Source organism: Cladophialophora psammophila (assembly GCF_000585535.1).
Source record: "Cladophialophora psammophila CBS 110553 chromosome Unknown aczJe-supercont1.38, whole genome shotgun sequence".
In the NCBI taxonomy this organism is placed as follows: domain Eukaryota; kingdom Fungi; phylum Ascomycota; class Eurotiomycetes; order Chaetothyriales; family Herpotrichiellaceae; genus Cladophialophora; species Cladophialophora psammophila.
This window is the reverse complement of record NW_006912959.1, coordinates 227,925-253,635: the sequence shown is the minus strand read 5'-3', so window position 1 is coordinate 253,635 and position 25,711 is coordinate 227,925. Positions and strand designations below refer to the sequence as shown.

Below are 25,711 nucleotides of genomic sequence, written 5' to 3'. Positions count from 1 at the left end.
TACCTCCGCAGCCCTTCATGTTGAATCGGCATCTCCGAGTCTCCTCAACTCGAGCTTCTATTGACTCAGTGCCATCCCACCAACATTCACCGTTCGACTCTCGAGCTTCTGGATATCATGAGCGAAGCCCCAGCAGACAAACAGACCTTCACGGGCTCCTGCCACTGCGGCTTCATCAAATACAAAGCTGCAGTGGCCCTGACCGACCCGCCCACCGCTGGCCGCTGCAACTGCACCATCTGCCTCAAACAAGGCTTCACGGGCATCCGCCTGCCTCGCGAGGACTTCACGCTGCTCTCGCCATCGTCGCTCTCCGAGGCGCGAGACTACCAGATCCGGTCCCCGGACATCCACAAATACTTCTGCGGGACGTGCGGCATCCACGTGTGCGGCGAGGGCAAGTTCGAGTACCCCGCCGGGTCTGGGACCATGCACGAGTTCTTCTCCGTCAACGCCCTCACACTCGATCAGCCCCAGGACGGGCTCGACTTGAGTCGCTTCAAGATCAACTATGTCGATGGGCGGAATGATAATTGGGGCGCGGGGGTCAAAGACGTGCCCTGGCCTGGTGGTGCTGTGTGAATGTCGGTGGAGCTCTCTGTATGGGTGCAGAAAGACGGGGAGAACTTGGACCTGGCCAGGCAGATAATGTTGGGCGAGGCTGGAGTTTGCCTCTGTTGGATGTGATCTCTACTCTCCTCTCACAACTACTTATCTATGTGTGTACCTACTCGGTACTTGAATAGGTGGCACGACGTCGCTGTTGAACGGAAGGGAGCCGTCGCTGGTAAATGAGCATTCCGTTTACCTTTGGAAATAAAGGCGCTCTGCTTCTCACCTGCACCGCTAGCGGTATTCGAGATAGCGACCACTTCACCGCTATCGAGCCCTCTTTGGCTACATTGTATGTGGCGTATATTCTAAGTCAGACTATGCCACTGCGAAACTTTGGATCTGGAGTTCAACCCAGGTCTCGGTCATTGCAAGAGCACAAATATGTAAAAGAAAAAAAAAAAAAAAAAAGCTAATGTACATGATGTTGGGGTTATCAAGGCTAAGCGAATTGAAGTGCGAGTGCCGTTTATTTTCCCCCGTCCCCCGCGTAACGCAGCGCAAGCACTATGTACAAGCTCTCTTCCTTTTCACTCGCAGTTGGCCTCAGTTCTGCCGTCGAAGGTTGAATAAATGCAGAGCATCGTCCCACAGCCCCCGATTTGCTGGGTTCCCAAGGCGCTCCATGCCAGTCCAGAGTAAGGTGTGACGCATATCGAGCCCCACGGTATTAGGATTGCATGCGGCGCCAACCACACCCTCATTGAGATGAGAATTAGCATCCCACTCATCGAGGATCGCGAAACGTTTCAAATTCGGATGTCGACACATAGCATCGAACAGCGTTTCCCATGCCTCATGGCCCGACTCCTGCAGTCGCCGTCCATCAAGATCCTGAGGGTGGCAGTCTCTCAGCGAGATCTCTTCCAATGCGACACAGCGGCTGACAAGCTCCGCAAACCATGGGATCGTGAGCACAACACCCCCGAGCTTGAGGGAGCGCAGGCGTGGAAAGTGGAGGCCTGCGCTGCGAGGCCACAAAAGCCGAGGAACCTCCACGTAGTGGTCGATGCTCAGTTCCTTCAAGCTAGACATAACTTTTCGGAGGCACTCGTTCAAGCCGATTTCCGCAACTTCATCAAGTTCCACAAAGTCGTCGTCGTCGTCATTTTCTTCCACGATGTTCAAGTCTGGAAACTTAAAGATTTCGAGTTTCGTGAGATCCAGTTTGTCCCATGAAGGATATTGCCAACCACGGAAGTGCTTTGCCAGTGCTCTGTGGAGTGAGAGGGTCTTGATCTGTACTTTGGAAGCCGCAAGACACTGTATAGTTGTTCTGAACATTTGATCTTCACACGTTCCTGCACGATCGTACAGGGTGCATTTGACGTTGTAGCAAGACTGACAATGTACCGTTCCTGACTCTAAGTCGTCACTTGAATCGAGAGGGTGTCTGCCGAAGAGCGAAAACAGTTCGAAATCGTTCACATGCTCCAATTTCCGAAGCGTTGCGGTCCAGAGACATTGCAGCTCCCCGCTCATCACAAGGTCTTGATCTATGTAGGCTTGTTGACGATAAGCTTTGAACACAATCCCAATCCGATCTTCCGTCCTTGGAATGTCACCCCAGTGTTGTGCAATATGCCTTTGACTTCGACGAGGCATTTCGTATACATGTTGCGACAGAGTTCGAATGACTCGAGTAAAAGCAGTCAGTCCGAGACTGATGGTGAATGGACTCGGCAGGAAGTTGATCTTTTTCACAAAAGGCGCAATGCACGAGATTCTGGTTTGTCTCAAGAGGTTGAAGTTGAGAGTCGTTGCCTGTAGTGTGATCTCCTTGAACACAGCAGTCTTGATGATTTTGGCGCTTGCAAAACTCTTGCATGTCATCCTTAATGACAAGAGTGTAGACAGAACACAATATCTGTTTCGAAGTGAGCTTGAATCTCAGTCGGACACCATGGGGCGACTTACCTCTCCTCCTTCTGATCTCGCGACCACATTTTGTTGCGCAGACGCTCGAATTCCGTCACCAATACCTCCACTACCATGTATTGGATCTCAGGCTCGAGAGCCATCTTTGGGAGCACCTTTTTCGGTGGCGCAGATGATATTGTGCGTTAGTGCCTCTTGAGAATGTCGCGATCGTGATCCGTCAAAGCCGTCTGAGAGTGAGAAGTCCATGAAGACTACCCCCAGAAGCACGACTTGAAGGAGCCCATCTCTGTATCTGGTAGGTAAAGCGGCGAGATTTCCTTCACGCCTTGTCTGTGAAGTGTCGCTATCCCGATGACTGTGGATGGCTCAGACATTTCGCACAGTGAGCTCACATACTCCAGCACTTGGCGGCATAAAACGTATATATAAATATATACACTTCCTCAAAGCAGCGAGTGTTGTGGTGGATGTGTTTCGTGATACTCCTAGAACGATGCATATTTTGAGTCCTTCACAGTACCTTAGACAGAATACAGAGTCGTTTGTGAAGAGATTTTTCATTCATTTTCCGCTCCTGTATGGTTCGACAAACAAGGCTTGGCAGGCTCACAGGACGAGACAGCAAACGCTTGACAGATGTGTTTGCCTGATTTAATAGATAGCATTGCAACATGTGATGTATGAGGATGTACACCGAGCACTGAAAGATTCAACTCAGCAGGAGACGGCTGCTTGGTAGGTGCAGGCAAGGCTACAGATGGCAAGGGGTGAGGAGGCTGAACTAAAATACTATCAGAGCGGAACAATGTTTTACCATAAGTAAAGCGCGAACGTGGGGTTACTTCGCGTTCCATGGACGCGCTCCATGGACGCGCTATGTGCTGCACGTTTTCTCGACGTGAACCGCATCTGCATGTCACGCGTTCCTAGTGTAAACCGCGAGAATCTCCTTCATCTACATGCACATACTCAGTCGACTGCCTCTCGATCTACTGTTAACATTACTGCACAGTCTCAGAGCCGGTGACCAATGTCGCATCGCTCAGCTCTAGCTCAGCTAAGAGCGCAGCGAGCTGCGGGCAAGACACGACTTGATTCCTACCAAATCGAAGACCAGGGTGCCATTTACGACGAGGTTGATGAAGACGGGTACAAGAAAGTCGTGCGAAGTCGTCTTGACAAAGATGACTTCGTTGTTGACGACAACGGGGAAGGATATGCTGACGACGGTCGAGAAGAATGGCAAAACGAACGACAATATTACAGTAGTGACGATGCCGAGGAGGTTCCATTGAAAGGGAAAGCTGCAAAGCGAAAACGGGAAGAAGATCGTGAGAAAGAAGACCGTACGAACCACAAGATCCTCACATACTTCAACAATGGCCCTGTTGCTGCTCCCAAGCCAAAGGTATAATCCCTTCCGTTCAGACCTTTGTGCTTAATTCTGACTGTTCTAGATCCAAACTACTGCCGAAGACGAAGCCTTCATGGCCGATCTCCTCGGAGAAGTCGACGCCAATATTCTCTCTACACGCACGTACACGGCAAAGCCAGTCAAGTCCGAAAACCGACGCAAGGTCAGAGTGCTCTCTCCTCCACCTTCTCGCGAGCAACCCCGACCAAAACCCCAAGCCCAACCTACCGAGCTGGTCGACACTCCTCCCCCACAAGCTGCACAAGAAGAGGACGATCATCTGCCAACATTTGATGACGACAACGTTATGAGCGACCCTCTTCCTTCGTCTCCCGTCGTCAAGGCTGTCGAGCGCAAGACGAGGGTGCAGATCAAGGAGGAGGACGAAGATGAAGATGTCATGGATGTTGCACAAGTCGTTGGGCATGCAGCACCTCAATCGACAAGTGTTAACATGACTGGCAGCAGACCACCACCAAAGATCAAGTCGCCACAACTTCCAACGCCCCAGAGCTCTTCTCCGCCGTTGCCCCCAATCAACGAAGTGGACGCCTCTTCATGGAACAAGATCGCCAGCAAGCTCAATATCCAGAGCAGTCCATCTTCAGAAACTCGAATCTTCGGCAAGATGAAGCCTCAAGATGCTGTTGAAGAGGACGGCAGTTTGCGTATGTTCTGGCTCGACTACACCGAAGTCAATGGCAGTCTTTGCCTCTTTGGAAAGGTCAAGGACAAGACGAATGGACAATACCGCAGCGCATTCATCAAGGTTGATAACATTCTCCGCAAGCTCTTCTTCCTTCCGAGGAAGTATAGGGTGGTCAACGGCCAGGAGACTAGCGAGGAAGTCGAGATGGACGATGTGTACGGTGAAGTCGACACGTTGATGTCCAAAATGAAGGTTTCCACCAGGAAAGTCAAGCCATGTACTCGAAAGTACGCATTTGAGCTCCCTGATGTCCCGAAGGAAGCCGAATACCTCAAGCTTCTCTACCCTTACGATAAGAACCCGCTCCCAATGGACCTGCAGGGAGAGACCTTCTCCCGTGTATTCGGCACGAACACGGCTTTGTTTGAACAGTTTGTGCTGTGGAAGAACATCATGGGGCCATGTTGGTTGAACATCGAGGACGCCGACTTTAGCGCCGTCAATAATGCTTCATGGTGTAAGCTGGAATGTGCTGTCACCAAACCCGCCAACATCACCGTCTTGAGCAACTCTGATAACCTCGAAGCTCCGCGTCTTACGTTAATGTCTTTGGCGTTCCGGACCCAACTGAATGTCAAAGAGAATAGGCAGGAAATCTTGGTTGCAAGTGCTCGTGTGTACGAGAATGTCTCACTGACTGACACTACTCCTCCGGAAGAAATGCCGTCGAGGACATTCACAGTGATGCGACCGTCTGGATCTGCTTACCCGGTCGGCTTCGAAGCTGAAACCCAAAAGCGAGATGATACATTTATGCTTGAAAAAACCGAACAGTTTCTCCTTAGCAAGTTCCTCGCACTTTTTGAAAGAGTCGACCCGGATGTTTTAATTGGCCACCAACTTCAAGAAGTCGACTATAGCATTCTTCTCAGTCGCTTGAAAGAGAAGAAAACTCCAGGGTGGCACCGGATCGGTCGACTGAAACGAGGAGAGTGGCCAAAATCCTTTGGAAGAGGCGCTACATTCTTCGCCGAGAGACAGCTATTGGCAGGGCGGCTTATGTGCGACCTGGCAAATGATATGGGCAAGTCGTTGATGACCAAATGTCAACAGTGGAGCTTGACCGAGATGTGCGATCTTTATCTCGGACCAGACAATCGTCGCCGCGAACTGGACAACGAAGCAGCCTTAAAGACATGGGCAACCACTCGCGATGGCTTGCTCAACTATGTCACCCACTGCCACGCCGATACCTTTTTCATCGCGGCACTTGCCCTGAAATTGCAAATGCTGCCATTGACTAAAGTTCTTACAGAACTTGCTGGGAACTCGTGGGCTCGTACCCTGAGCGGCACACGTGCCGAACGCAACGAGTATATTCTGCTCCACGAGTTTTACCGCAACAAATACATTTGTCCCGATAAAGAGTATGGCAAAGGTCGTGCGAAACAGACCCAAGAAAATGAGGACGACGACGAAGGAGCGGACACCAAAAAGAAGGACAAGTACAAAGGTGGTCTCGTCTTTGAGCCTGAGAAAGGTCTGTACGACAAGTTCATCCTTGTGATGGACTTCAACAGTTTGTACCCCAGCATCATTCAAGAATACAACATCTGCTTCACAACTGTTGATCGATCGGCTACCGCCGAAAATGAGAAGGAAGAGAAAGTGCCAGAGGTCCCCGTCGATCAACCTCAAGGTATCTTACCAAAACTGATCGCCAACCTCGTCACACGCCGGAAGGAAGTCAAGAAACTGATGAAGGACAAACGAGCCTCCACCGAGCAACAGGCACTCTGGGATACCAAACAACTGGCGTTGAAACTTACAGCCAATTCCATGTACGGGTGTCTCGGCTATACCCAGTCCCGCTTCTATGCACGGCCACTGGCCATGCTTACGACCTTCAAAGGTAGAGAAATCTTGAGAAGTACGAAGGAACTTGCAGAAAGCAACCAACTCCAGGTCATCTATGGCGACACCGATTCCGTTATGATCAACACCAACGCGGACAACATTGCGCAGGCTCTGAGTGTCGGCGTAGACTTCAAACGTTCGGTCAACGAGAGATACAAGCTGTTGGAGATTGACATCGACAACATTTTCCGACGCTTGTTGCTGCACGCCAAAAAGAAGTATGCTGCCATCAACATGGCCGAGGTGGATGGCAAATATGTTGAGAAACTTGAAGTCAAAGGTCTTGACATGAAGAGAAGAGAGTACTGCGCCTTGTCCAAAGAGGCGTCTCAGAAGCTTCTGAACGAAATCCTTTCAGGCGAAGATTCCGAGGTTGTCCTCGAGAAGATTCACGAATACCTTCGGGAACTGTCGAGCAAGATGAGGGAAAACGCAATTCCAGTTCAGAAATATGTCATTTACACGGTAAGCATCCGCCGAGCTCATAACGGACAATGCTAATTTCTCTAGAAACTTGGCAAGAACCCAACAGAATACCCTAATGCCGATTCGATGCCTCAGGTGCAAGTCGCTCTTCGTGAGATTAGTCGAGGCAAAACTGTCCGAGTCAACGATGTCATGTCTTACATTGTAACAATGGGAGACGAACAGACAAAAGGCTTACCTGCGCCGAAGCGATCTTACACGCCTCAGGACGTACAGAAACCAGATTCTGGCCTTGTCCCGGACGTCGAATACTATCTCCACAAACAGATATTCCCGCCTATTGAAAGGCTGTGCGCACCCATCCCCGGCACCGATTCTGTCAGACTAGCCGAATGCCTAGGTCTGGACGTTCGCAAATATCAGATTAACACTTCGACCGGCGGGACTCAACGAAGTGCCGAAATATTTCCCCTTGAATCGCAAATCCCTGACAGCATCCGGTTCCAAGACGCCGCGAGACTCAGTCTGAGGTGTAGAGAGTGCAAGCAGGCGACGATTTTCGAAGGAATTTGTGATTCGACAGATTCATGCACACCCGAGGGTATCTTGTGCAGCAATGCCGATTGCAAGCAGCCCCTTCCACGGATGAGGATTGTCATGCAACTAGAGTCGCAGATTCGAGCGCAGACCTCTGCCTATTACGAGGGCTGGCTGGTCTGTGACGATCCATCGTGCGGCAGCCGAACCCGACAAATGTCGGTCTATGGCCATCGATGCCTAGGTCCGAACGGACGTGCTGAAGGCTGCCTTGGCCGGATGTCATACGAATACTCGGAGAAGAAGTTGTACAACCAACTGTTGTATTTTGCGGCACTGTTTGATGTTGAGAAGGCCAAAAACAAGGCGCGATCAGAAAAGGAATACGCAGAAAAGAAGGATCGGATAATGGTGCTCGCGGAGACGAACAAGGAATCATTTGAGGGGATCAAAGCTGTGGTGGATGGATATCTAAAGAAATGTGGGCGGCAGTGGGTGGAGATGGACTCGCTGTTCAGCTTTGCTATTATGAAGTGATATTGGGATATGGGATCGTGGGGTTTCGCTCGTTGAATTGATGAGACGGCCAATCCAGTTTAATTGCTGACATGGAATACACCGTGCCAGCCATCAGCATCTCTATCGTAACGGTACAATGACCTCAGCCATGGTGGAGATGTGGTCCAATTCTTCATTGGCTCCTTGACAACGACAATCTCAATGCCGCTCAGAGTCAAACCCCTCAACTTCTTCTGGTCCACCAGGCTGCCTTCGTCTTCCCGATCATTTTCATTCTTGAAGGTTCTTGTGCCCTATTGTAATTGTTGTCCGATGATAGAAACCTCTTCTTCAAGATGGCCACTCCCCGAGTTCTGGTCATCGCGGGCTCTGACAGCTCTGGCGGAGCGTGAGTTTTTCACATCCCATCTTTGGGCTCTGCTCTGACAAGACTCCGTCCTAGCGGGCTCGAGGCAGACCAGAAGGTCCTTGCAGCCCATGGCTGCTATGGGATGACAGCTACAACAGCCTTGACGGCTCAAAACACTTTGGGTGTCGAGGACATCCACATCACGCCGCCGGCCTTTGTGGGGAAGCAGATCGATGCTTGTTTGACGGATATTGGATGTGATGCCGTCAAGATTGGTAAGGCCATCCAAGTGCTCAACAAGCCCTGCAAATGAGGCGCTGAGACATGATGGGAAAAGGGATGCTCGCCTCGGCGGGAACGGTCAAAGTGGTTGCGGAAGCGCTTCAACGCCACAAGGTCTCTCCGATCATTGTCGATCCTGTATGACCGCTCCGACCACCACCAAGGTTTCTGGGACTCATGATTCGCACAGGTTATGGTCGCCACCAGCGGCGCACAGCTGCTTCCCGGCGATGCTGTGAAGAACCTGCGCGAAAGACTCTTGCCCATGTCGACGCTCCTCACACCCAACATCCCCGAAGCCACGCTCCTCTTGCGCGACGCAGATGTGCAGTACAAGTCTCCCTCGGGCCTTGATGACCTGAAGGCCCTGGCCAAGATGGTCCACCAACTCGGTCCACAGGCAGTGCTGGTCAAGGGAGGCCACATGCCCCTGACGAAGAACTACGTCAAAGCCACTCGCGACGAAGACAAAGCCTTTACGGTGGATGTTCTTTACGACGGCAACGACTACACAATCATCGAATCGCAGTACTTGGCTTCCAAAAATACCCACGGGACGGGCTGCTCGCTCGCCAGCGCCATCGCCTCAAACATGGCCCTCCAGAAATCCAAAGCACAGACCCCGTCTCTCGCCACGGCGACTCGTCTCGCGGTGCACTACGTCTCTGCGGGTATCAAAACTGCGGACGCCTCGATCGGCAAGGGCTCGGGCCCGATAAACCATTTCCACAACCTTCAAATCCTGCCTTTCTCCCAGGGCCACTTCATCGACACTTACCTGCTCACGCACCCGCTCGTGGCGCGCAGCTGGGAGGCATTCACGCACCACCCGTTCGCGACGGCCATGGCGCGCGGCACGCTGCCCGAGAAGTTGTTCAAGAACTACCTGGTGCAGGACTACCTGTACCTGACGCACTTTGCGCGCACGCACGCGCTGGCGGCGTACAAGTCGCAGACCATGACGGCCATTGCGGCGAGCGCCGGCATCATCCTGCACATCCAGCGCGAGATGGAGCTGCACCTGTCGTACTGCGCTGAGTTCGGCATCTCGCGCGCCGGCCTCGAAGACCCCAAGCAGAGACCAAAGGAGTCGCCTGCCTGCATCGCCTACAGCCGCTACTGCCTCGACGTGGGCGCCAGCCAGGACTGGTTGGCCCTACAGATGTCCCTGGCCCCCTGTCTGATCGGCTACGGCGTCACGGCGGCCCGCCTGTACAGGGAGCGCGAGAGCGTCACGGGCGACCAGGGAAATCGGTACTGGAGGTGGGTCGAGAATTATGTCGCGGACGATTATCAGGAGGCTGTAAGGGTGGGGAGAGGTGAGTCTTCACTTTCGATTTTTGTTTATTTATTTACATCATCCTCATCATCATCATCATTGTCATCCTCATCATTATCCTCATCATCATCCTCATCATCATCATCATTGTCATCATCATTATCTTGCCCCTTTTCTTTTTTTTCTGGCCTTGCTTAGCCTTTCCGAGCCTGGCCCAATGTACCCTGACCTGATACGGGCTGACCCATTGCGAATGATTGATCGGCGCCCAGACCTCATCGAAGCGACCATCGTCAAGCAATCGCCGGCGCGCATCGAGGAGCTCATCGCCATCTTCGTCCGCGCGACCGAGATGGAAGTTCGGTTCTGGGATTTTGACGCACATCCCGACGAGGAAGGAGACGGCGAATGAATGAACGAGCCAATTGAGTGAGTGAGCAACAACATTATCCACCATAATAACGCTGTACAATATAGGTGATGCTTTTGGGTATTGTGCTGATGGTGGTGATGGTGCTGGTGGTGATGGTGGTAGTGGCACATTTGATGTTACAATTTACATAGATAGAGTACAAAGTTTCCCTTTTTCCGTTCGCACAAGAGGGAGGGTTGAAGGGGAGGGAGTGGGCTATCAAAATTAACATCACCCAACAACACCCCCTCCGAAGCCGACGGGCCTTCTTCTCCCGCCGTTCTCCGGCACGATTGTCATGACTTTATACGCCTTGCCCATGCCCTTTGGCCCGCCTTCGACCAGCCTCCTCCAACCCAATTCCGCTTCTCTCCTTCTCTTCTCCACTTCCTCGACTTCCTCGCCTGCACCGCCTTTCGTTTTCTCGTCCAACTCCCGCAAAAGCCGTCCTGCCCTCTCCTTGATCCCTAGCTGCATCAGCCACGCCCCCTGCTCGACGGGACCGTGGACTTCCACGCCCGGGCTGGCTTCCAGAGCGGCATCTGCCAGGGCTCCGAAGTCCACGTCCGCGCTGATGTCCGCGTCGCCAGCGTAGATGAAAGGGGAGATGATCTTGTGTTTGCGGATTGCGCGGAGAGAGTTGACAGGGACAGTGTCCAGGGGCCCGTAGTCGATCACTAATGCTGCGCCGGCAGGTCTTCGTTGCGAGGCTTCGTCACGGGCGTGCTTGGGCTTGCCCTTCGAGTCTGCGGAAGGGGCCGCGCTTCCACCGATGCGGCGGGCGAAGTCCTGGATATATCGAGCACTCTCTGGTGATATCTCGACGCGCGAGGACACTTGTGCTTTGAGGGGTCGATAGCGAGGACGTTCAGGGATGACGAGCGAGGAAGGAGTGCTCGCCTTTGCCAGCGTGAGTTGAAAGTCCGGCTCTGGCTCTTTGTGGCTCAATGATTTTTCGGTCTCGGAGGCGAGGAGCGTCGTAAGTTTCGGCGTCGTAGGCGCGACGAGCAGTTCTCGCCATTGAGGGAGTTTGGTTGCCATGATTGGCTTTGCGATTGGTTGGCCCGCTTCAGTGAGTCGTTGGCCCTTTGCATCTTCCTGTTGTGCATCTTCGGGTTTGGGAGCGACGGACTCGAATGCATGGATAGGGAGAGCATCGAAGAACTCGTGGGCGATGATGAAGGGCATCTCCTCAGCTCCACGATGGTTCTGAGCCGGCAGCAGTGCGATGTCCTCGACCCATCTGACGGGTATTCCCTGAGTGCTTGTGGCTTCCCACCAGACATTCTTCCCTGTTTGATCGGCAACCTCCTTCATGAGCGCATTTTCCCCGCAGAGCAGGTCTTTTTGTTTGGTTCGTAGTCCCTCTCCTGCTTCGACCAACCATACTGCCGATATGGCGCTCGCGAATGTCTTGAACTGCCCGATAGTTCGGAGAAGGTCGCTCATGAGGGTTCCTCGACCAGGCCCCATCTCAATAAACTGAACACCTTCTGTCGGGCGCCCTTGCGCCATCCATTCTGTCATGAGCCATATTCCGACGAGCTCACCAAAGACTTGAGATATCTCGGGGGAGGTGATGAAGTCACCCGCGGTGCCGAATTGGTCTGCATCTGCGGCTGATGGACGACTTGAGGTGTAGTATCCTCCGTCAGGATTTGTCAGACATTGGCGCATGTAAGAGGCGATCGAAATAGGTCCTGTCACCTAGGCCGCCCGCTGTGAGTTAGCCAAGGGAAATAAATTCCTGATATCGGACGCAGCGGGAATCCTTACCTCAATTGCCTGCGCGATGGTCTTGGCCAAGGGAGTCGACCACTTCCGGGCCGGCACCGAGGACGGGCTCTGGTCAGGCTTTGTCGACGCGTGGCGGCAGGATCGCGTCGCCCAGGCAGCTTTAGAGGAGGTGTTGCCGAGAGATGGGCATTGTGGACGCAGGCGAGAAGAGCATTGGCGGAGACGACTCAAGGACGAAGGTCGAGTGCTCAACCAGTCGAATCGGAGTGGGCGAGAGCCTCCATGTCGCATGGCGAGCGTTCAGAGAGGCTCGGATAGAGAGGTCGAACCGAGTAAATGGTGAGGAATGCGGTGTTGGGTGCGGCGATGTGTGGGCTCATTTTTCTTTTGGTGGGTGAAAAGACGCTGAGAATGAGATCTCTCGCTAATCTTAGTCAGGGACTCTTGGGACCTTCAAGGGCCCTCGAGGCCCCTCAACGCCCGCTCCGACGCCTAGTGAGCCCTTCTCCCACTTCACCCGCTTGGCCATCGGCCATCGGCCATGTGCGCTGGCCAGGGCTGCATAACAAGCACTTGGACGTCTGATCCGTCACCTGATGACTCGGCCGCAACTGAACGTATCATGCAACCCACAAGTACACAGTACTCGAATCCTTGCTTGTTATGTACATACATACTGAGGGCTGATAGATAAGCTTCGGCGCGCTGCGGAGGGCGGAGGGCGGAGGGCGGAGGGCGGCTAGCACTTGGGCACCTCGGACTGCGAGACGTCAATGGCTCACTAGGCATCACTGGAGATATCTTTGAGCAGGAACAGAAATATTCTCTACGGTCGAAGGATCCCCCTTTCCATCCTCCGGTCGCCTGGCGAATATCAATATATTAATATCACGAGCCACCAAGCGGTTCAGCCGATTGCCTGAGATGAAGATGACATGAGTGGCCATCGATATCAGATTCACTTCCTCCTCCCCAACGCCACCATCTCGGCCCTGGCTGGCGATGCCTCAGCGAATCGGAGAGCTCTGGAAGCTGCGAAATCTGAGGCTCGATCCCATGCCGCTCGTGTATCCCACTCGTCTAAAGATTCCAAACCCACGGCCCGCCGGACTCGCATTCCAAAGTCAGTGAGAGGGGGATCTGCAGCCGGCGGCCTCGCTACCACAACATCTTCACCAAATTCCGATGCTCAAGGCGCTGAGTCCCCCCCCAAGGAGGAGGAGCAGCAGTCGTCGTCGGGGAGAATCGAGATCGAGCTCGAAAATACCCACCGACTCGCCTCCACCTCGGCATTGCCTATTCTAAAGTTCCGGTTGAACGGCAAGACCAGCGGAAACCAGCATCCGCACTCTTTATCGCTTCAAAGCACTGAGAATGGAGAAGAAGAGGACATTGAGGACGCAAAGAGGAGGACTAGAGCGGCCTCTGTCCCTGTCAAACTGCCCAAGGACATCAGCAAAAGCTCTCTAGATCCCTTCGCGCGCTCAGCTCTAGAGCTCTCTGTCCCAGATCAGCATTTGCTGCATCTGTGTATGTTGTGAACTTTTATTTTTGCCGGTTTTGGAAACAATTTTTATCTGGGCCTTGACTAATTCAGATGCAGACTTGACTACGGTTCCAGACCAGATATATGGGTCGACGACCGGCGTTGTGGCGAGCATTGCCACGCATAGTACCGTCGGAGTGGTGGCCACGAACGAAATAGTGGTCATGTGGCTCTTGCTCGTCATCGAGTCGCAGATCGTGAGCTTCCAGCCCACAAAGAGAGACAGACAACTGTCGATTCTAGCGCGGAGATCCTTGGTCTACAGGTTGATGAATGCTAGGCTTACCGAACAGGAGAGCTCGCTCATGGACGACTATGTCCTGGCAGTCGCCATAGCAGGAGGCTGCGAGCATCGAATGGGCAACACCAAAAGCGCCCAATATCACGTCAGGGCAGCAAGAAAGCTGCTGGATCTGAGAGGCGGAATACGGTCGGTCCGAAACATCACGTACCCGCTGGGGTTGATGGTTGCCAACGTCTTTGTGGAGAACGGTGTTGACGGTTTGTGGAAAACACACTCGGATCTCGAAAAGAAGATGGCAGGGATATGGCAATGGGTACGGGATGTCCAGATTTGGAACTTCAACCTCAGATCCGACGCGTCCAAAGCTTTGCGTCAAGGCCACCGCGACGACTTCGAATCCGACTCTGATTCTGGCGTGGATCCCGACACTTCAAACGCCGGCTGCCTGAGTAGGCGTGCTCGTGCCTTCGCCCCAAAGACTGCATTGTGCGACTATGTCGATCTGCCAGCGGGAGAACTGGACAATGCGCAATGTAGGTTCTACCTGGGCGCTCTATTTGCAATCAACAATGCGCTCTGGGCGTTCCGAGACAGCGATCGGACCACCAACACTTATCTGAAGGGTCTGACCACTGCCGTGGAGATGAGTGCCCCTTCGAATCTTGCTCTGAGAGCAGGGGGCGCCAAGCTACCTTCCCTGCTATTGATCCTGATGATCGCTCACAATGCCGTCGACGTCGAGGGACGGAGCGAATCTGCTGACACCGTCTTCCACGTCGAAGAGGTCTTCGAGTTCGTCGAGATGACGATGATGGCAAGCCGCAGGTCCAGGATGGATGTCCTGAGAGCCATGTCGTCGTGGCTGACCACCGGGGTCACCAACCCCAGCGACCTCGCTTTTGTGAACAATGCGAAGCTCGACATCTGGGCGGGAGAGGTGGAGGACCGATGGCTCTCGGACATGTCAAGCTCGACACCAAAGACAGACGACGGCTGAAGACACTCCTTGAACCTTGTGTCTCTCCCTCTCCCTCTCCCTCTCCCTCTGCCAACCGCCTCATCTTATATACCCGACGCCCCGACTACGTACATGCCACCTACTACATACTCATATGCAGATAAAGACAAGCAAGGGTGTCGGAGTATATGTACCTGGTCTTCCATACCCGATGTCCCATATATGGAAGCAGGCAGGGGTCGACGGTCGGACTCCCTGGTTACCCTACCTGCGCCACCTATTACGCCACCCAGTGAAATGAATAGCTTCCAAAGGGGGAAAAGAGCAAGGGAAGGCAGGAGGGATTATGAGGAAAGGTACCACGTATACCGTACGAGAACGAGGACTCCGTGGTGTGGTGTGAAACGTGTTGTATTGTGTTGATTAATGTTGTGTTGCGCCTTACATCTATGTATGTCACTGACAGATGGATAGGTAGATAGATAGATAGATAGATACGTGGTGGCATCGACGGGGAGATGAGATGGTCATGTGTCCAGTTCCTTGTACCGTCCTCAGTATATTATTTAATGGCGCGAAACACCTCGTCCAAATTGGGAGGGGAGGGAGAAAGGGAAGAGGTAATAGTCAAGTTAGGTTATTCGACGTCCTTGAGCCGTTTAGAGATTCCGTCCCATTCTTTCTAGTAGTAACTATGAGTACAAGTACAAGAACATCCTCTCTTGATGAATGGGGAGGGAGGGAGTGTTTCCATACCAACACCAACCATCTCTGCCCGCTTCCCAGGTTTTCTTACGCCTTGCCATGTCGCCATGACCCACGCTCTCCCAGACTCGAGCTTGTATCTATCGTACATATGTATATGCCTCGATACCTACAGCGAAACAACACACGTCAAGGTCCCAACTCCACTATCCCGGCCCTGCCAGCCTTGCCCTCTTGTTTCAACATCTCTTCAAACCCACCTCCCCACCCTCGATACGTCTCCCTCTCCTTCCTCCTCGCGTGCTTCTCCTTTTCCTCTGCCTCTCTCTTCTCCCTTCTCGCGTGCTTCTCTTTTTCTTTGGCCTCTCTTTTCTGTCTCCTCATCTCCTTGATTTCCAATTGCCTCGTCTTCCACATGGGCGCCTTTGCAGGAGTCACCACCGCACTCGTTCCCCTTCTCGGCATCAATCCCGCCCACGCAGTCTCCTTCTTTCGCATCCGCCCGCTCTGCCGCTCTCTCAACACGCTGGTGGGGAACTGCGCGCGGACTTGCTCTTCTTTGATCAATTCCAATTTCTGTCGTCGTGAGAGGCCTCTTTCTTCCTTTGATTTGGCCTGCTTGGCCTGGGCTACTTTGATATCGTTCATGACTTTTGCGCGCGGACTGGTGGGGTCCATGCTGGCTTCGAATTCCTCGTCTGTCATCGCGTCCGCTGCCGTCTGAGTGTCTTCAGCCCCGGCACCTGCATCTTCCTCCTGCATCTCACTCACTTTGCCCACGAGCGGGCGACCCCTTTCGTCAACACGCCGCGCCCTCAGCTCTCCAGGTCCTTTGGGCTCCACGATCGCATTGGCCATTCTTGTAACAAAGGCCGACAACTTTCGTTTCTGCAACCAACACTCATTCAAGATGCTTTTATCTAAAGGTCCCATTCCGTCATCCTCCAACCGTTCATTAACCAGGATGATCTTGTCAATTGCACTGATCATGGTCCGCAATAACTCGACCAGTTCTTCAATGTTCTCAGTAACACTGTAAGGCGTGATCTGGCGCTTCTCAAGCAGTTTCTTGACTCTGATCGTACGTCCTCTCATGGCAGCCTGTTGTTCGAGCTCAATCAAGTGGGATTTGATTAGTTGCCTGACATTGACCGCATCTGGGCCAAGCCTTCTTAACGCTCTTATTGTATGGCTTTTGCTTGGATCTCGCTCGAAATCCAAGTCACCGTTCTGGGCCTTCTCGAGCGGACCCGCGCCAATTCCTTTCGTGGTGGCCATAGCAACTTCCAAATACATCCGGAGAACTTTGGGAGAGAACCTGAGCTTCTGACCCTGAGGCTCAATTTCAGTCCCATTCAAGTCATCTCTCAAATCTCGCGTGCTCTCTTGCATCAAGTCCATGATCCGGCTGGCTGTTTCGAACACATTCGGATTCTTTTTGTCTCGGAGACAGGTGCTCATGGCTATGACAAATGTTCCACGTACCATAAGTTTGTCGCGTACCTCGTCAGGTCTCGGAGCTCGAAGAAGGTCCAAGGCCGCTCTACTTGCGCGGGAAACTCGAAGCAGGCGCAGGAAAGCCATAATATTCTGATGGTCTGGGACAATCTTATAAGGCCCATCGGGAGATGTGAGCAATTCCCAATAGTATTTGCCCAGTTTTAGCTTTCGGAGGGCGGTAGTGGTTTCCATGAGCATGGAAAGAGTATTGTTGCCAGGGCTGGCATACACAGAAGCGTTCACCGTGCTGATATGCTTTGAGGACAAATTCGAGCGGATTGCTCTCATGGCTGGAGCGTCGAGGGAGGATGGAGAATCCTCCTCAGCGGTGGTTTCCGATTCGTCCGGCGCCTCTGTCTCGTCCCTCGGGTCCATAGCTGATGCATCGGGGATTCTGCCTATGTTCATGGTCTGTTGGACCAGGTTGAGAACATCAAGATGAGTACTCCTGTCGTTTGAAAGCATCAACAGTCTTCCCATGGCACAAACCAAGGCCTCGTCTAGGTGAAGTTCTCCTCTTCTCCATCGTCCCGTGATGTCGAGCCATAACTTCCGCGCGTCATCAATTACCTGGTCGAAGATTGGTTGAGGGTCGAAGCCCGGCCCCTCTCTGCTTCCTCGATCTATAGCTCGTTTTTGGGCCTCGCTGTTCAGGCCCTGGAGTATCGTCGTGAACGTTACATGGTCCGGGGCACCAGGCCCGCGTTCGGGGAGCCTCCCAGCGATTCTCCATATAGCATCAATGTCATACGCGCGGGCGCAGACACTGATGATAGCATTCGTGTGGATGGTGGTCGGAGTGACAGCCGAGTTCGCGGCCGAGATGGAGTCGTAAACGCTCAATGCCTGCTGAACGGCATTTGGTTTTCTGACGTTCTCGCGATAACCTCTCAGCATGATGGTGTAAGTGTGGGAATCGGGTTTATGGCCTCGCTTTTTCATCTGCGGACAAGAACCGGGTCAGTCAGGAAAGCGGGATTGGGATGAGGAGTCGAATTATACCTCGTTGTAGACCTTCCATGCCTCACCAGGAGACTCTTGACCCATCAACCAATCTATGATATGGTTCCAACTGACGACATTGTCCACTCCCTTGCCATTATGAACCCTGTCGCTGGCGCGGACCAATTCCAAGGCAGCCTGCAGATTGTGGTCCCGGAGTTTTTCGACGATGCCCTGAGCCAGTTTGAGAGGATCCACCAAGTATTTGGCCTCCTTTTCCATAGCCTTCTTCAAATACGCCTCCCGATCAGGGGGTTCGAGACGCTGTAACCAGTTACGTTCTCTTGCTTCAGCATCTTTAGCCATGAGTTTCGCGCGAGCGCTCGACGGCTTCGCTTTGACCGGCGGATTTGGGCGGCCCTCTTTCAAGGCTTTGAAAAGCCCGTTGCGGTGATGGCCCTTTCTGAGGGACTCAAGAGTGGCATGGTTGCGAGAGAAGGCGATCGTTGAATTGATCGCGTGCTCGAAGGAATGTCCAGGCAATGGAGACGAGAAGTGTGACGGACCGGCGCCGCTTCCAAGAGAGAAAAGTGCCCGACGTAGACAGGCATCGCAGGTAAACATCAGAGGAAAAGCCAAAGAAGGCGGTGGGAAGAGTACGAGGAAAAGAGAGGGAAGAGAGAATGCTGAATTCCGGTTGACGAAGGCTGCGCATCAAGTCGCGACTTTTTTTTGTCTCTGGGTTCTACATGTTGAGTTTAGGAAACTTACCCGATAACCATACAATACGTTCCCTGACAACGAATTGCACGCGAAGTTGGTAGAGCTCCGTCACACAAGTTGTAATATCTCGTTTCATAGGTACCCTGTACATTACCTGAGACATGGGGGTCAACATCAGTCAGAGACGTCTGTCGAGACCGATCCTTGAAAGCGTGATACCTAAGTCAAGCGCAGGTCTCCACGATCCCAAAGAACATACCGGAACAAGTCCGGCGGCTTCACACGATCCTGCAGAGATAATAAGCAGAGCGCGTGGTCTCCATACTGAGGGTACTCCATTCAAGATCGCCTCGTATTGTCCTAGTCTCTCGCAGCGGTAGATCTCGGTAGGGCTGACAGTCGAGGATCCATCAGTGAAGCACTCGGTACTAGGTACTTGTCGCACGCCTCGTCAAAACCGTCAGCGTCACACCGTTTCAAGTACCCAGTACTGCCCCGATCGCGTGGTTTGGTCTTGGTCAGCCAACGTGGCAGCACGCCAACCTGGCGCCATGCAGAAGGAATGTCCGGTTATGTATGGAGTCCTTTGGCTAGAACGCTGTACCCTGCCTTGCTCGGTCATGCAGCCTCTCTGGAAATCCAGTTAAACTTTGTAGGGCGTGCCCCATAGAAACTTTGCCATGCAGCTTGCGGATTTGGTCTCCGAACACGGCCGCTTGTTCAAACCAGATGCTTTGGTTCGAGGATTTTGTACTGTGTTGCCCTTTGCCTTTGCACTTCCTGAAACCCCTCCTCTTCTAGAACGGCATCGCATTTCGAGTACTCCGAGAACGGGAGGCATGGCTGCTCGCCCATCGTAATCGCAGGTAGTGAGGGAGCCGTGGATTGGGGTGAGATCCGGGGAGGGCCCCTTACATATTCGGTGTTCCATATTCCGTTGCCATTGGAACTGACAGCTGTACAAAAGCTCTTCTCTTCAACATCGTCGGACGACTTGGCCCCAGTGTCAGGAGGGTTAGTCAGATGTCCATTGCGAACGGGATCTTCTGGCCCAGGCTGGTTTGAGCTAGCGGCAGGGTGTTTTGCCGTACTCATGTATCGGTGCTAAAAATCTAGCGTGGAATAAGGCTTTTGGGATTTGGTGGATGGGAGAGGAGTGGTGAACCACAGTGTCGGGACCTGGGAGCAGATAATGGTGTGTTGGGTGAGTGTTGTGCTTGGATAGGACGGCCCAGGAACGTAGGCACACCTGTGACATCGTGAGGCCCAGGAGACTAGGCGGTAGTGTGCCCGCTACTCACTACTTAGCTAGCTGCTCCAGTTAACAACGTTAGGCTCTTACAGGCCTGAAGCAAGTACCCTCAACCCCCTGGGCCCCCTCGTGGCCCCCCATCTCACTCCCCCCTGGGTCCCCGACACCAAAGCTTTTCAGGCCCCTAGTTCAGGCGCCGTCGCGGGCGTTGGCGGCTGCGCCGCTGCTTGGAACCGCTGGCCTTTCGGCCCTTTCAGTGGTTGCGCAACTCGCACACCAGTGAATTTCGTGCATGTCGTCGGCCTCAGCCTAGACTTCAACGGCGAGCCCATTTCGGACGCCAACTTAGTTCCCTCGCAGTAGTTGGTCCGCACGACGTTGTGTAACCATGAGACTGCATGCTAAAATCGACCAAGGCCATTCCCCAGGTTTTTATCCAGACCTTGCCATGTGCTTTGTTTGCCACGCGCTTTGCAAAGTCGACCGTCTGGTAGGACAGCCTAAATTCGCGCCAACACCGCCCATTGAGATCCCTGGCCAACCTAATTCCCACGACTCTTCCACCTCCCTCTGAGCCTTGTCTTTGTCTTTGAGAGTCATGTGCTGGCGATTTCTGCTGGCATCCTCAAGCACAAGGAATCGAGCTTTCTCGTGTGAGCGCTTTGCGAAAAAGAAGGTTGAACAAATTTTACAGAGCCTAAAGAAGTCTTGTCAAAAGCAAATCCCTTTCTATTCGCCATAATCACTTGATGCTCAAATTGTTCTCTGATCTGCCTTCTGTCTGAACGTGAACAGCAAGACCAACTCCTTGTTCTAGTAAACGAGTTCCGGTCCACAGCACCAACTGACCGGAGCGCAAGTAATATCCTGTCTGGCCCTGGGTACCATAAATGTACAATAACGGGGACTCAGGGGACCAGACTTCCCAGCCCAACAGCAATTGGAGAGACCCCCATCGCTCTACCCTTGTTGAAGCCGCACGCATTGACAATCCATGCTGTTGCCTGTATCCCTTTTCGTCTCTCTCCTTCCAAAAGCCCTTCAATGTTGGGGTTGCCTGCGCAGACAGGAACAAATCTCCCGCTCTCATAAATGCACTGGTTCTCTTCCTCAAAAATGCATGCACTCGGCCGATCGGTCATAACGTTCATCACCCTCAAAAGAGACGCGTGTTGCTGTGCAAATGGTGATAAACCTGTCAAACGAAAAAAAAAGGGGGGGGAAACGAATAGGAAAACGGGAACCAAGAAAAGGAAACTCATGAGTATCGGATCCCGCCAGCAATGTGACAAACTCCTCCCAACATGCTCCTCATCACGATACTTTTCGACTTAGTCCGCGTTTGCTCTTCCATTATCTCCTCCGCTCCCACCTAGGGGTATCTCGGGTAAAAATGAGGTGCCGCATCAATCCGCGAAAGCATGAGGCTCATGACATAAAAATTCTTGCCTCGCCACCAACGCAAGCTGTGTGACCCGCTTGGACCTAGGGACGCACCATAAGTCAGGAGCCAAGATGCTTGGTCCTCGGTGTGTTCTAGTATTGACGTTGCTGGTAGACCTGGCCCTGCTGCGCATAAGGCGAGTTCGGATAGTTGGGATAACTGTTCATCTGGGTGCTGCCTTGCGGGTAGACCATACCGCCTTGTGGCTGCCCGTATTGTCCTTGAGCATGACCATCTGCAGATTGGTAGCCAATAGGGGGGAGTGATGGCCGAGCTCCGTTTTGCTGATAGCCTTGTCCCGGGACTGGATGTGCTTCTCCCGGTGCACCGTCCACTTGAGTAGCTTGCGCAGCGGCTCTCTGGCGTTCTTCTTCTTGCTTGCGCGCGTTCTCTTCTTCCTTCTTGCGAGCCTTCCACTCCTTGCGGATCTCCTTGAATTCTAAAAGACAAGAAAATGTGAGTCAAGCTCAATGGCCAGTCGCAAGGGCCTGAAAAAAGGGCCAAAAAAAAAGGTGCCTTAAACTTGGTGCTCACCTTCCGGAGTTCTCTTGGTTCCATGTGACTGCATCGTCACGTGCGCATTCAAATGATTCAATGTTCCATACGCTTTTTCGCATCCATTCCACCCGCACTTATACATTCGCTCGATTTCTTCATACCTACGACGCGGTCGCTTATGCTGCTGCGCACCCGGGATAGGCACAAAAGAGTACACCTGCACAGACGAATTTGTTAAAACCAGCTGTTGTCTCCTTTTGGAAAAAATAAGGCGATCCGCGACATACCTGACCAGAACGCGACGCAGCCGAAGTCTGCGGCGGGCCTTGGACACCTGGACCAGGGTGAGGATAGGGCGCGGGCATGCCATGTTGTGGTGGATAACCACCCCATTGCTCGTGCGGTGGTCGCTGCGGCATGTAAGGAGGGTGTTGGGGCTGATACGCGTGCTGCATGTCCTGTCCTTGCGGGTAAGGCGAATAAGGAGGGTAGGTCGGGCTGGCTTGCGAAATCGAGGGATCTATAGGCACATCCGAGTTAGATCTCACATGGTGGGAGCTTGCAGCTGGATTGCCATTGGGTGCTCCTTCTGGCAGGGACTTTGACGGACTTGTTGGTTGTGCCATTGTTCCAACAGCACCTGGATGGTGAGGCGCTTGAGGGTATTGGCTGTAGCGCAGATGCTCTGGAGGGAACCCCGACGAACGCGCCGACGACGGAGTCAGGCCGTAGTCCGACTGCGGTGTGTTGTTGCTCGAGATGGTTGCAGAGCGCGGGTCTTGCGTGGCGTAGGTCGCGACAGACGACTGATCTATTGACACAAATTTTTGGTTCTCTCAGAGCTTGCTCGCGGGAAAAATGGATGATGGTCTCGTTGCTGCTAACCTGACTGCGCGTACTCTGATCCACCTCTGTCCATCAAAGGTGTTTTTTCGTGTACCTGCCTCCCACGTGAAGAAGCGCGGTTGATAGGTAAGGATAGTGGTATGGTAGGAACTCGAGTGGCACTGGCGTGTAGTGAGTGACCCGAGAGAAAGGTTGTGGATGACAGTTGGTCGCTCAAAAGTAAAGGTCCAGTCCACACGTTGGGCGGACAGGCGACGATACGGATTGAAGCAATCCTTAGGCCACAGACCGGCGTATTCTTTATTTTGAAGGCTTTCTAGACGAGGATGCCCGAGGAAGCAGCCAAACCTCAACAGGCCGCGGTGGGGAGCAAGTTGTAACAAGACTCTGAGATGGGGTTGGGTCGGGAGCAACAAGCGCCTTTTTTGCACGAGAGACGGGCACCAGATCGTGCTGGCAGCGCTCGAGCAACAAAAGGGACGGGGTTGATCTTGACCAGGGGCACCGCACCGTATCGTCGAACCGAGGGGCGAAGATGGGTCGGAAAAGAGGGCTTTAGCACGATCCTCACAGCGCTAGCTGCAGGCTTGAACTGAATGAAGAGTAGTCGTTACTCCCTCGAGATGGTGCGGGACCCCGAGGACTAATAAAGAATTGCGATCAAAGTGCAGCGGGCCAAACTTTTGGAAAGAGTCGGGGGAGTCTGATAGGTTTTTGCCTTTGGCCCCAGGATCCTCCCCTGTTCTATGTAGCAGTTGAGTGGGTGGCTTTTTTTTTGCCTTTGAGAATGGGCTGTCTGCTCTCTTTCCCTTCTCCAACCACAGTGGCTGTTCTCCCCAGGTGACGTGACAGGGAACTGTCCCTCCTTTTTTTGGGTTTTCTTTTTCCTTGACGTCTTGCGCCGGAATACCGCCTCAACTGGGAGCTTGTGTCCGTGGAGGGAGTATGATCAGAGATGCAGGTGGGCGACCGCCTTCCTGGAGTGGAACCAGGTGGCCCAAGGTGGCAGGGGTTTGAGCAGGATCTTTTCCTGCCAATAGCAGTACGTTTGATAATGGATAGAGGCGTCTGCAGGACGGGGGGGGTTTTATTCCTTGACTCGGTGGTCTCTTGTGTTTACGAGCGTTCTCGCGCAGGGGAGGCGATGCTGACCCCGGTTCGATAGCGAGCAGGCTGCACCCAGCGCAGTGGCAGGTTTAACCCACCGGCAGATGGCGAGGCCGAGAAGGAAACAAAGTTTTGGAGGTCGAGTTAGAGTGGAGTTTAGAGGGAGATTTTGGTAATAGTGCGAAGCTTTGAGCGCCCACTAGTGTCGAGTAGTGAGAGCGCGAATTGCGGCAACTAGCTCTTGAAGCAGGGGAACAGTGGAGTTGACTTGGTGTTTTGAGGAGGGTCCACCTCGTGCTCGAAGCGTCCAATAATGGCTCCCTCAGGATGCGCGGGATGACTCTGTGGTTTTCTTCCCTGCTCTTTTTCTTCTGCGTGTCTAACCAACGCGTGACATGAGCACGGAGAAGCTACGGAAAAGCAGGACAGGTAGCGGCGCTGGGCAAGAGTTGATTGAGAGATCGGCCTTCTGGAAGGGGTGAGGTAAGAAAAGTCAGATGTTGGCCTCGAAGGTTGGGGGTCTTGAGAATTGGTTGCTGAGTGGCTTCTGGTTGCGCTTGGGACTGGGGTTTGGGTCGAGCTTGGAGTGAAAAAGGCAACGGGCGTGCGTCCGTGTGCAAGTACTTAGGACATTCGAGTAAGCTTTCTATTGGTGGGACAAGGAGAGGCAAGGGCCGCAGAGCGAGGTCGTGGGAGGCGAGGCGACCGAGTACCGTAGGAATTCCGCTCAGTGATGGGCACGCATGGAAAGTCCCAACCTTGACCGGGGGGGGGGGGAATGAAGAGTGCGGTCACGCTGGTGACGCTGTGATCTAGGTAGCTATGGTTCAGTGGCCAGTGATCACTGGTCACTGCACGCTGATGGTGAATACCTAATTATGCAGGACAGGCCAGGCGTGGCATGGGACGACGATTGGGCTGCTAGGGTTGGATTGGGGGGGGGGGAGGGGGCAGAAGGGGGGTTGGCAGAAATGCAGCCTGCAGATTGACCTGGTTGATGGCTGGTCGCCGACCGGGGACGCTTCCTGCGGTGGCCAGACAAGTAACTGCGCAACAAGGTTTCTGGTGGAGTGGCAGTACGGAGAAAGACGGGACGGGATAGGCTATTCTGGATATGCTGGCAGTCATGAAAGGGTTGAAGGATGGGGGTTGATGGCTTGATGATGCGGTTAGGTGGAGAGCAATGAGGTCGGCGAGAGGCCCTGCGACTCGAAAGGTTAATTGACTGACGAGATTGCCTCGTGCGTACGTTGCAGTTTTGGAGCCGGTTTAGCTAGATTAATGGGGCACTATGATTCGCGGAAGGACGGCAGTGTGGGAGCTGCGGGAGCTGTGGGAGCGGTGGTGATTTGCAGCAGTAGCAGTCGCGGGCGCAGTCGCAGTCGCAGTCGCAGTCGCAGTAGGCAGAAAGCCGCAGCCGACAACCCGACCTCGGTCTGATTTAGAGGCTAGAAGGAGGAAAAGGAAGGAGAGCCAAGGAGCCAGGAGTTTGGGAGCGGAGCACAGGAATCTGGCACGGGGCACACCAGGGCACACCAGGGCACACCAGGGCACACCTAACAATACCTACCTACCAAGTAGGCACTCGACGTGTTGGTAGTACGGTAGGCGTGAGGTACTGGGTACTCTGCTAGGGTTACTAGGCGTTGCCTGACGCCTAGGGCCCAAGAATCACCCTCCAAACAAGGTCTAGAATTACTCGCAGTAGCTGGCGCTGGTAATATTTCCGATGCTCGTACGAGGTAACCCCCAGTACCAGTACCCAGGACATCCAGTCATTAATTCCGCCCCGGAACTGCTCGTCAAGGTTGTTCGGGAATGGGTTACGTCGCCCGTTTCTTTCCCCCCTTCTGTGTTTGTAATCTCCAATCCGCCACTTGTCATTCCCAGGTCTCACAAGAGTCATTGCCTTGTCACCGGAGTATTTCTCCA

At 53.3% G+C, this 25,711-nt stretch overlaps 8 protein-coding genes across 8 annotated transcripts; 4 read left to right on the top strand and 4 right to left on the bottom strand.

Moving 5' to 3' along the window:
- Positions 1 to 117: 117 nt before the first annotated feature.
- A1O5_12890 (uncharacterized protein) lies at positions 118 to 582 on the top strand (the record flags this gene model as incomplete). Its single annotated transcript, XM_007753459.1, has 1 exon — positions 118 to 582. One exon carries the CDS (start codon positions 118 to 120, stop codon positions 580 to 582), a length of 465 nt encoding a protein of 154 aa, XP_007751649.1.
- Positions 583 to 1,158: 576 nt separating this feature from the next.
- A1O5_12889 (uncharacterized protein) lies at positions 1,159 to 2,633 on the bottom strand (the record flags this gene model as incomplete). The annotated part of the gene is made up of 2 exons (XM_007753458.1): positions 1,159 to 2,479; positions 2,530 to 2,633. 2 exons carry the CDS (start codon positions 2,631 to 2,633, stop codon positions 1,159 to 1,161), a joined length of 1,425 nt encoding a protein of 474 aa, XP_007751648.1.
- An 890-nt stretch (positions 2,634 to 3,523) lies between these two features.
- A1O5_12888 (DNA polymerase alpha subunit A) lies at positions 3,524 to 7,973 on the top strand (the record flags this gene model as incomplete). The annotated part of the gene is made up of 3 exons (XM_007753457.1): positions 3,524 to 3,901; positions 3,951 to 6,938; positions 6,984 to 7,973. 3 exons carry the CDS (start codon positions 3,524 to 3,526, stop codon positions 7,971 to 7,973), a joined length of 4,356 nt encoding a protein of 1,451 aa, XP_007751647.1.
- A 317-nt stretch (positions 7,974 to 8,290) lies between these two features.
- On the top strand, positions 8,291 to 10,277 carry A1O5_12887 (uncharacterized protein; the record flags this gene model as incomplete). Its single annotated transcript, XM_007753456.1, has 5 exons — positions 8,291 to 8,343; positions 8,398 to 8,579; positions 8,642 to 8,724; positions 8,777 to 9,905; positions 10,138 to 10,277. The coding sequence occupies 5 exons, from the start codon at positions 8,291 to 8,293 to the stop codon at positions 10,275 to 10,277; spliced, it is 1,587 nt and encodes a 528-aa protein (XP_007751646.1).
- A 231-nt stretch (positions 10,278 to 10,508) lies between these two features.
- On the bottom strand, positions 10,509 to 12,305 carry A1O5_12886 (uncharacterized protein; the record flags this gene model as incomplete). The annotated part of the gene is made up of 2 exons (XM_007753455.1): positions 10,509 to 11,984; positions 12,054 to 12,305. The coding sequence occupies 2 exons, from the start codon at positions 12,303 to 12,305 to the stop codon at positions 10,509 to 10,511; spliced, it is 1,728 nt and encodes a 575-aa protein (XP_007751645.1).
- A 644-nt stretch (positions 12,306 to 12,949) lies between these two features.
- On the top strand, positions 12,950 to 14,801 carry A1O5_12885 (uncharacterized protein; the record flags this gene model as incomplete). Its single annotated transcript, XM_007753454.1, has 2 exons — positions 12,950 to 13,544; positions 13,618 to 14,801. The coding sequence occupies 2 exons, from the start codon at positions 12,950 to 12,952 to the stop codon at positions 14,799 to 14,801; spliced, it is 1,779 nt and encodes a 592-aa protein (XP_007751644.1).
- Positions 14,802 to 15,656: 855 nt separating this feature from the next.
- A1O5_12884 (uncharacterized protein) lies at positions 15,657 to 18,275 on the bottom strand (the record flags this gene model as incomplete). The annotated part of the gene is made up of 2 exons (XM_007753453.1): positions 15,657 to 17,909; positions 17,970 to 18,275. The coding sequence occupies 2 exons, from the start codon at positions 18,273 to 18,275 to the stop codon at positions 15,657 to 15,659; spliced, it is 2,559 nt and encodes an 852-aa protein (XP_007751643.1).
- Positions 18,276 to 21,420: 3,145 nt separating this feature from the next.
- On the bottom strand, positions 21,421 to 22,452 carry A1O5_12883 (uncharacterized protein; the record flags this gene model as incomplete). Its single annotated transcript, XM_007753452.1, has 3 exons — positions 21,421 to 21,767; positions 21,863 to 22,043; positions 22,114 to 22,452. The coding sequence occupies 3 exons, from the start codon at positions 22,450 to 22,452 to the stop codon at positions 21,421 to 21,423; spliced, it is 867 nt and encodes a 288-aa protein (XP_007751642.1).
- Positions 22,453 to 25,711: the final 3,259 nt, after the last annotated feature.